Genomic DNA, 9,549 nt, shown 5'->3' with positions numbered 1-9,549 from the left:
AGGACCAGTAACTGCATCAGGCTTGTTTGTGTAAGGCCAGGCTGAGGACATCTGTCCCAGTCATGCTGGCTCTGATATTTATGAACTCATACTAGAGGCTCGGGCAGGAGACCTAAATACACCTCTTTCCATGACCCAAGGATGATAAGACCCTGCTGAATAGAGCAGAATAATGTGGAGGGTAAATTACCTCATGGCCATAAAAACAGAAACTCATAAGGCAAAAGCCAACCGAATGAAGCATTTATTGTTTCCTAGGAGTGGGCATGTAAGGTGGGCTGAGGCTGGGTGTGTGCAGTGGTTGTCTTAAGTTATTAAAGGATTTTCATATCTTTAGCAGCAGCAACATCTCAAAGTCAAATCGGGTTCTGCAAATATAAACACATCGACAATTAAGAAGTGCGAAGTTAGTGAAAGGTGGTCCGGTTCCGAGAAGATGCCGGAGATGAGCCACCATGATGGGGTGAGATGCTTCGCTAGGGACAGAGAATCTTAATGGCATAAAGCAGCAATGTTATCAAGTGGACGCGACCCAGGGTGGGATCTGAGCTTCCCCTTCTCCATCTTCATAGATGAAAAATCACTGTTTGCTCAGCCACATCAACGACATGCCAAAAAGGCCTGTGTGCCATTTCTCTTTCTCTAGCTAAAGAAGATATGACAACATTCAACAGCTGAGAACTAGGAAAACTGAGCTGATGTGATCCTCCAAAGACACTGGAAGTAGTGCCGTAATCATTAAAATACCACGGAAACTGTTTGTCTCTTGGGCACGGGTGTTGGGAGAACACCAAGCAGGGAGGCCATGCTCTTGTTACTGTGATATTTATTCACTCTTAATTAAAAAGGTGACATTTTAATTAAGCCCGTCGATTTAACTGTGCCCTCTTGTGTAAGACCTCTTCAAATTCGAGTAGGGAGCTGGTGGTTTGGATCTCTGGATATTTTGATGGGCTGGACATCATCTGGTAAGATGCTGTCATTGAGAAGATCACTCTGAGAGGAGGGAGGGAGAGAGAGAGAGAGAGAGAGAGAGAGAGAGAGAGAGAGAGAGAGCAACAACAAGAAGCCCTAGGCAAATGAGAGCCGAATTAGGTCAAGTGTGTCTTTTTCTGTTACCCAGACTACCTGTTAAATTTGAGACCGAATATAAAATTGCAGTGCCTTGCTTCTTTTTCTTCCTTATTCCATCCCATTCTATACGGACACTTATGTGGACAATTTGCTCTCTTGGATTATGTCTTAAAAGCCAAAAAAAAAAAAAAAAAATCAGCCTTTGAAGTAGGTTGCTATGGGCGAGAGACACAGAAGGAAGATGGCCTAGATCTGGGAGTTCTTGGTGAGGGCAGGCAGGCAAACCACAAATGACTGACTGAATAGCTTTAGAGGTTTATTATCCACTCATTAGGAACCTTTAATTGCTTTTCCTCCTTAACACTCTTCAATGACCGTCGTTCCAATCAGAGAGTACAGTTTTTTCTTAACGAGCCGAAATCCCGAGCTTAGGATCAGAGTTCGCCTAAGGCCCGGCGAGAAGCGACCTCTGCTGAAGAAGAAGTCCCTGAGGCTGGTCCACGAGCAGTTCTCCTGCTTGAACACGAGTGTCAGCTCGAAGGTGGGTACCACGCTAGCATCACATACGATCCGATCGAGCTTTTTACATACATTTTCAATTTCCAAGTTCACGTGCATCACACAACCCCGAAGGCCGCAGGGCTCCGTGGAGGAGAGCCGCAGGACATCTTGAGCAATTCTCTGGGTCAGTTTCTCAGGGACCAAGACCTTGGAGCAACCCAGTTTGGTTTGCTTTGATTTGGATAGACAGTTTTCCAACATCTTAACCAAATTCTGGCACGTGGTCTCTTCAAATACCACCTCGTTGAGGTTGGGCTCAGGGACAACATAATCCCAGTAGTCGAAATCTGAAAGAAAGGAGTGTTTTAGAGACGAAAGAAACAATGTCTTCCTGGCACAGGAAAGCCTGGCACTACTAGCTTCTACATCTAACTGCTTTGGATACAGCTTTGAGAGTTAGCGTGCCTCACTTTGCCGTTAACCCATAGGCAGTGAAAGTCTGAAAGCTTATCCGTGCTCTCAAGATTCGGATGAATACGCTGCTAGGTGCCAAAAATTTTTCTTTAGATTGGTATGTCTCCTCAGAGTCTTGAGGATTATGCAGCAAAAACCTATCCGTGGTCGTCCGAGATTACTAGTTATATCTTTTCTCACTTGCTCTCTCTGTAGGGTTTTCCAAGTTTATTTTAGTGTTTTTGCAGCGAACAAGCAGAACATCTGGAATAAAAATCATTACTTTTGCTTCACAAAAGGGACCGTTGGTGTGTCTGTATTAAAACACAGAATGATTGCAAGTGCTTGTAAATAAGTCCATCGCAGTACTGATGAGCTACCCAACTCTTTATTTTTCTTTAAAAGTCTATGCTAGAATGGCCTGGAGGTCCAATTTTAGCCTCAAGCTGTTTGATTAAAGATTGCTCACAGAGGAGGGGACCTTTGAGGTTCATGAGGTTATTTATAACTGGGCTGGGTAGGTTTTTCTTAGCTGTGCAAAACAAAACAGACCCAGGAAAACAAAGTTGGGTTTGCTCAGAGGAAAATAGATAGCTCTGCATTTGGCCACCTACCTTCCAAATTAATCCTACCACCTGGCAGGGTGCCACACCACACAGTGGCCTCAGACCTCCATCACCTCTCCCTGTTTTCCACTTCATGCGTTCACTTAGGTCGCTGTTCTTTTTTATTTAACTAACATACTACAAGTCATATCTGTAGTAAATATAGGTAAAATATAGTTTACCTATATTTTAGCTACACTGAATACAGACAATTTTAGAGTTTTGTCTTATAGGATTATCTTAATCTTATCTTACAAATGAGGAAGATGTACAGAGCTTAAGTGGTTTAATCTGTGCCCACACCATCTTTGACAGTAGAGCGGTCTGTTAACTTAGAAACTGCTATTCAGAGTTGCAAAGGATGATTCACGTGGGGCCAGGGCTACTGAACTGTTCTTCTGACATTCGGAATAGAATAGCGGATTCATTTCACAATGGAATCTTAGTTATGGAAAGTAACACATTAATAGGGAAGGATCTAGCTCCAAAATATTAAGTTGTGGAAAAGCAAACCCAACTCAGAAGAACACACATTGCATTATCATCTAACACTCTAAAAGCAAAACTAACATAGTAACAAAACACTGAAGGATGGTTCTTTGGGGATGAAAAGAGAGGGAATCGATGGCAAATGGGCAGAGAAGAATTTGGGAGGAATATGAGGTGGTGCTGGTTGGTTACACAAGTAAATGCATGTCTTAAAACACACCCAGCTAAATAATGTCCCAACCTGGAGGGATAGGGAACTTCATCCTCAAGAGCCTGTTAGCAGACTAGAACAACGCAGTATTCTCGTTATGTTTGTTTCTGGTGGGCAGACAATGCTAAGGAAGTTTAGAAAGACATCTCAGATGGATTTCATAGTCTTCTCTGTCTAGGAGGGAATGAGGTCTCGTGCGCTCAGGCAGGGACGCTTACTCTATCTAGAGAGGGGCCGCGACCTTCAGATAGGAGAGAGGTGGGCAGCGGGGCGACTCACCACTTAGCAGACTCCCAGGGTGATAGCCACCGTCCAGCAACTCTGAAATGCTGGCCGGGTTCTTACTGCTCAAACTGCCCGTTGCAACCATGATCAACGGCTCTGTTTCCCTCGCGGAGCAGAACCGTTTCCCCCAAGGCGCTGTAGGGAAAAAGCGAGAGAAGTTTGCAAAAGCACGCAAGAAGTGCAAAGGCTTCTCTGAGTCCCGGCATCGCCAGAGAGAACTAGCCCGGGCACTGCCCTTCCAGAGGGAGGGACCAGCCTTGGTAACTCAAGTTGACAAAGCCCAGGGAGCAGAGACGCCAACTACAGCCAACCAGTTGAAAGTAGCTCGAAAGTTAGCATAACTGGGAAGTGACCCTGCCCACTCCCGCCTCCGACGGCTGCTCACCTGCAGGGATTTCACCGGACGGTGAGGGGGTAAACTGAGGCAGATGTCCCTCAGTAGCCCGATCCTTGGACAGTGGTCCCCGGCACACGTCCCGCTGCGAGCCAAAGGCTGCGGGTCACCGCGCCCACCCGCACAGGCTGCGCCCTGCCGCTCCGCCTCCGGAACACAGAGTGCTTTATAGGTCCTGCCTCCCTGCCTGGCCGGCACGCCCACCTGCGCCACCCGCCCGCCCCGTGCCCCGGCCCGCCCCTGCCGGGTCAGGTCGCAGGCTTTTCAGTCCCAGTGAAGACAGGGGCCCAGACCAGCCTCTGGGAATTGAAGATCAGCCACCACTCGGGCGGACACCTGCTGCTTCCTGGGTAGGCCCCTGGTCACCCTGACTGTAATTCACCTAAGGACCACCTACCTCCCTTTGGCCACTAACCTGGATTCTTTGATGTTTGCTCCTGCCCACGGCTTGCGTTCTTCTAAGTTCAGACTGCCCAGGTCTTGGCGAAGGAGCTGTTCAGGCAGGAGGAAGCTCCAGGTCCTGTTAGCCATGGCCTGGGGCTTTGCTGTGTCATCCTGAATAAGTACTTGGCTTAGTTGAGCCGGTATTCTGTGAGCCGTCTTTATGCTCCTGTTCTGACAGCTCACCCACCAACTCCAGTCCGCACCCAGTCTCTGCAGGTGGTCGGATGTGGCCAGGGCTCTCTGGCTTCAGCTGCACTCAGGAATCAATGGGGCATCTTTGGGGATGCTACATCTGTGACTGAAACGTTTTCTCCGCGGCCAGGGCGAGCCTGGCACTGTTCTAAGACCTGGCTTCTGAAAGCAGGGAGCTTGAATTGAAGGGGGGCAGTGCCAAGAAACTAAACAAAACCACTAACGGGATCTCCGTTGCCTGCTCCACCCGCAGGATAGTTTGGAGCAATTGCCATTCCCAGAAGCTGAAGTTCCTGGTAGGCCTGTTTTGGAAGAAGTTTAGGCTTTGGTCTTCAAACCTTTGGAGGCAGGAGAATAAAGAGTTATCCTGCTGGGATAATTCCCCTGACTCTCGCGAGGAGTCCTCGGCAAAAGCAAGCAGAGGTGATTGCACACCCGTAAAAGCAAGCCGCCAAACCCTATTGGGGTGTTTCTTCGAACACCCCAAGCCACCCTATTCCCTCTACCCTGCTACCCTGCGCCCACAGCACAGGATTTGCTAGGTGTGAGTATTCCCAGCCGATCAAAAGAAGAAGAAAGTGCGGCGATACTTGGGGCTGGGGTTTGGTTCAAGCAGAGAGGTTCCCGCCACCAGTCCCGCGCATTGGTAACTACGAGTGCAAAGGACCTGCAGGTTAGGGCCTTGAAAAGCAGGACCAGCTGTCTAGGCTAAAAACCCTTTGTCAGAAAAACAACAACAGAAACGGTAAAGAGGGGGTGCTAAACAGATCAGTGGGAGGACACTTCAGGCAGAGCAACCGAAACTAAAGCCAGCGTGAAGGTCCATTTTTAACTTCGCCAGAGCCGCTGCACTGCCTCAAGGTCAGGCAGGCTGAGGAGAGAGATGCTGATAGGCTGGGGAAAGCAGATTCCCACTTCTATTTTAATAACAAAAGTGGAAAACAAGCAGGCCCATTTAAGCCCAGTAGAAAGGGTTCCTGGGGTTAGAGCCTGAAGGTCCAGTAGATGACCCCCACCCCCAGGTGTCCTGCCAATCACGACACTCTGGCCTTCACCAGCCATAGAGCCTCTTGTTCTTATCTCATCAGCCTTGGTAGTAACAGAAGCTTGCTGCCTGCTTCAGGGAAAGTTGTTGCTATTATAATCGTAAGTGACCAGAATGGACACTGTTGAAATAGAGGCATTGCGCATGTCCACTCCTTAGGGAATTTAGACACAATTCCTAAGTATTTCTACGGGACCAAAATTATGGAAACTCATAGAATGTAGTATTGACTCTGGGCTCACCTACCTACAGTTAATTTTACATCACCCTTTGGGATTTTGCTGCAGAAAATAATTCACTGACACGCAAAAGATTTCAAATAATAGCATTCTTTTTGACCGAATGAATGACACTCCCAGGAATGACAGGGCAGAGGAATCGCTAGTGTAGAGCACATACCTGCAGTATATGGCAGCTAGAGTCTTTCTTAAGTCCACCTAAGATGTTTTAAAACCGTTTTCTGTCACCAACATCCACCTTTGCAACTACAGGGATGACTTAAGGCAATGAAGCATTTTACGGATTTAAACAGAATCAAGGGAAACCAAGACAGCCGTAGTTTTGGTCATCAATGATACACTGAAGTTTTTGAAAATGTTGTGAATATAGTTGATGAGTAGAAGCAAGCTCATCATACTCACACATTTCAGATGGTTATCAAAATGCAGTATGTTTTACTACGTCTCTAAGTCGGTGAAAATGCTTGAGAGGGCACTTGAAATAAGGGCTGGGTAGGAGCAGAACTCATTGGTTGAATAATTCGCATGCCTCTCACACCTCAATATACGACAACAAACTCTCAAAATCCTAAGTAAGTCCTTTCATCTTAAGCAAGCTTACAGAATTTACTCCTATGATTTACTCATCTGGCATTCAAGAAGAAAAGAAAAAAGCAACATTAAATGGCCGCCATAGCTGGTATGTAAGCGAACGTTGAAGTTCTGGGCTCCCTCGTGTAAATACAGCGTTCATAGCGCCACTACTTACACAAAGTATACCTACGCAAAGATACTTTAATATCTGATTGGGGAAATGCTGGCATCTGGTGCCTCCTACCTTGGAATGCTCATTGCATTTCCCCAGCCAGTTTTTCATTTTACTCAGTATATGCTGTTGCTCCTGAACCTTTGTTAAGACGTTCAGTGTGTAGCTTCATTCATTTCATGAGCTGTAACACCTGAGGAAAGTACCTGGGTCCCCTAATTCGTTCTGTGGATTTCTGAGCATCATTATGGGGCCGCTTGTCAGGATGGAAGGACAAACTCCTTTTATGGATGCTACGATTGCATCTTCTTCACAAGCGATGGAAAGTCCACGCCTCTGATTTCCTGTGACTGCACCCAATTGGTAAATGAAATGCTGAGCGGCCCTAGTATTTTAGTTGCGGAGACCAAATCCCTGACCAGAGACAACCTAGGGGAGGAAGGGCCTGTTTTGGCTCACAGTCTGAAAGAAGACAGTCCATGATGGTAGGGAAGGCAGAATGGCAAGAATAGGAGGCAGCTGTCCTCAGGAAATAGCAGACAGGAAGTGGGGCTGCTATCAAACCCCAAGGCCCACCTCCAGTGGTCCTCTTCCTGCAGTGAGGTGCAGCCTCCCTCCTAAGATTCCATGGTCTTCCAAATCAGCACTATTAGCTGGTGACCAAGTGTCCGTGGAGTGTCTCAGGGGTTCGGTGAGGGAAGGTGCCCCTATTGTTCTGAAACTCTGGCTCTATGGTTCAGTTTAAGTGTTGCTCACATAGAAGAAAATTTATGGTCTGCATGGTTTGTAAGATGTCTGTAAAATATTTGCCATTGGATAAGTAATTAAAAAAAATCCACCAAGGTGTAGGTAGCCAGGTAAGGAGACCTGATGTTATATGAGAAAATGATATGAGTACAGAGTCCTTTGCTGGCAAGATGACTCAGAAGATAAAGACCCTTGCTGCCAAGTAAGAAGACCCGAGTTCAATCCCGAGGACATGCATGGTAGAAAGAGACAACACCCTCACACAAGCTGTCCTCTGCTGTCTGTTTGTGCATCACGGCATGCACGAGCATTGTGCATGTGTGCGCACACACACACACACACACAGAGTAAATTAGTATTTCCACTGTGATATACAATATTAACTTTGATAATTCAAGAAGCAGTTTTGTAGAAATAAATGAAATATATCAACAACTACAACTATTGACTGTAGAATCCCCGAATTTTTTTATGTTTTTTCCTCTGATGATATCATTCATTTTCACTTGCCTATGAAAAGCTCCAACCAGTAAGATTTTTATTAAATGATTAATCACGCAACCTGAGTTATTGTATATTATGATATAGGATTTGCATTAGGTAAGTTAGCATCAAGCCTTGCCTGGCATGAAGTAAAACGAACCGCAATATAAAATGATACAGAGTACCTGCATTAAAAGCTGTGTCTTCCATTAGCAGAAGGCATTACAACTCTGAATTTAATCAGAAAAACTGTTACCATAGTGACTTTATGCTCAAAATAGTTGTATGGCTTTATTACGGTCATAAACAATGACACATATTATCTCTAAATAAAAAAAAATGTGATGTGTCTAAACGCAGACAAGATCTGTATTCCCTTCTTGTGATGTGGAAAGGTTTACAGTTTAGGAGACTATTGTCAGTCAGTGTCAACCAGGAACATGGAGTAGGTCACTGACGTTTCTCTTGGGTTATATTGTAAAAGTTTTCAAACTCTCCAACTTGAGAGCACCACCACGCTACACCACTTTCTCTGGAATTCTTGATAGGCACAAAGAATCTACACACTCATGTAGATATTTACCTTCAACGCTGCCCCTCCATGGACCAGTCAAGTTTCCTAATCGTGAGTGTTTTCTAGTGAGTACCTAAGTTTCTTAGGTATCCGGCATTCATCTTGTCTGCCTCCCAAACCACACATTATCTCATGACAAAAATCTATGGGGTTTCTGAAAAAGAGGATTGAACCTAAGAACTGAATAAACCACACATTATCTCATGACAAAAATCTATGGGGTTTCTGAAAAAGAGGATTGAACCTACGTACTGAATTGAAATGTCGAGTAGATATAGGATTCTGTCGGGTGGTCCAAGAACCATTCTGTAGATGTAAAGCCCAGTGAGGTAAGCGGTGAAATGATTCCATGATGCTGAGCTCAGGGTGTAGGAGCTGGGTGCATGGACCTAGGCCCACCTGCCTGGGTTTGTATCCCAGCAAAGGCATTGGATAGCTTGGTCAACTTGAATAAGGAACTGGACATTTCTATGTTTTACTTTTTAAGATAGAAATGAAAATAATGCCTTCCATCATAGGGTTGTTGTGAGGATTCAGGGAATGAGAGTATAAGGGACTCTATAAAATTAAGCCATGATTATAGTGACAAAATTTACTAAACTTATGAAAAAAACCACTCCAGTGTTTTGGTGACATTCTTGTGATAGCATTGCTGGGAGAATGTTTATATGAGCTCAAGAGTGCATATAAAATTTTTATCATTTGTACATAAGAATTCATTTGATGATCAATATTTAATAAGAATTGAGTATTAATTATGGTAGGCACTGAAAATGCAACAGAATGTCGGGTAAGTATTGATTCTATTCTAGGAGACTTATGGTTAGAAAAGTAGATGATAATTAGTACAAGATCATAATTGTATTGAGTTACTCTGCTGTTTCTATGACAGCATACCTAAGATTGGCTAATTTATAGGAGCAGAGATTTGTTTCCTATAGTTCTGAATGCTGGAAATGTATAGTCAGTGGGGATAGAGTCTGGTAAGGCTCGCTGTTCTAATTTTGTGTGCAGAAGAGAGAGAAATGAGACAGGATGAAAGGGAGAAGGAAAAGGCAAGGGAGAGAA

The 9,549-nt window shown here is 45.1% G+C and overlaps 1 protein-coding gene across 3 annotated transcripts; it reads right to left on the bottom strand.

Annotated features, from left to right (window-relative positions):
• Positions 1 to 222: 222 nt before the first annotated feature.
• On the bottom strand, positions 223 to 4,747 carry Ddit4l (DNA damage inducible transcript 4 like). Of its 3 annotated transcripts, none has more exons than XM_005357331.3 (3): positions 4,428 to 4,747; positions 3,613 to 3,753; positions 223 to 1,922 (listed from the first exon to the last, which is right to left on the bottom strand). In XM_005357331.3, exons 2-3 carry the CDS (start codon positions 3,701 to 3,703, stop codon positions 1,432 to 1,434), a joined length of 582 nt encoding a protein of 193 aa, XP_005357388.1. In that variant the 5' UTR covers positions 3,704 to 3,753; positions 4,428 to 4,747; the 3' UTR covers positions 223 to 1,431. The 3 variants fall into 3 exon arrangements, with proteins under 3 accessions (XP_005357388.1, XP_005357389.1, XP_026639680.1); XM_005357332.3 differs by lacking the exon at positions 4,428 to 4,747 and adding an exon at positions 4,004 to 4,145; XM_026783879.1 differs by lacking the exon at positions 4,428 to 4,747 and having other exon boundaries at positions 3,613 to 3,855.
• Positions 4,748 to 9,549: the final 4,802 nt, after the last annotated feature.

Source organism: Microtus ochrogaster, chromosome 21 (assembly GCF_000317375.1).
Source record: "Microtus ochrogaster isolate Prairie Vole_2 chromosome 21, MicOch1.0, whole genome shotgun sequence".
In the NCBI taxonomy this organism is placed as follows: Eukaryota; Metazoa; Chordata; class Mammalia; order Rodentia; family Cricetidae; genus Microtus; species Microtus ochrogaster.
Note: the sequence above shows the minus strand (reverse complement) of the source record. Positions and strands in the feature narration are given on the sequence as shown.

Coding starts and splice junctions, on each gene's coding strand:
- Ddit4l (XM_005357331.3), bottom strand. CDS start 3,703: ATGGTTGCAACGGGCAGTTTGAGCAGTAAGAACCCGGCCAGCATTTCA. Junction 1,923..3,612: donor CCCTGGGAGTCTGCTAAGTG/GTGAGTCGCCCC, acceptor CCTTTCTTTCAG/ATTTCGACTACTGGGATTAT.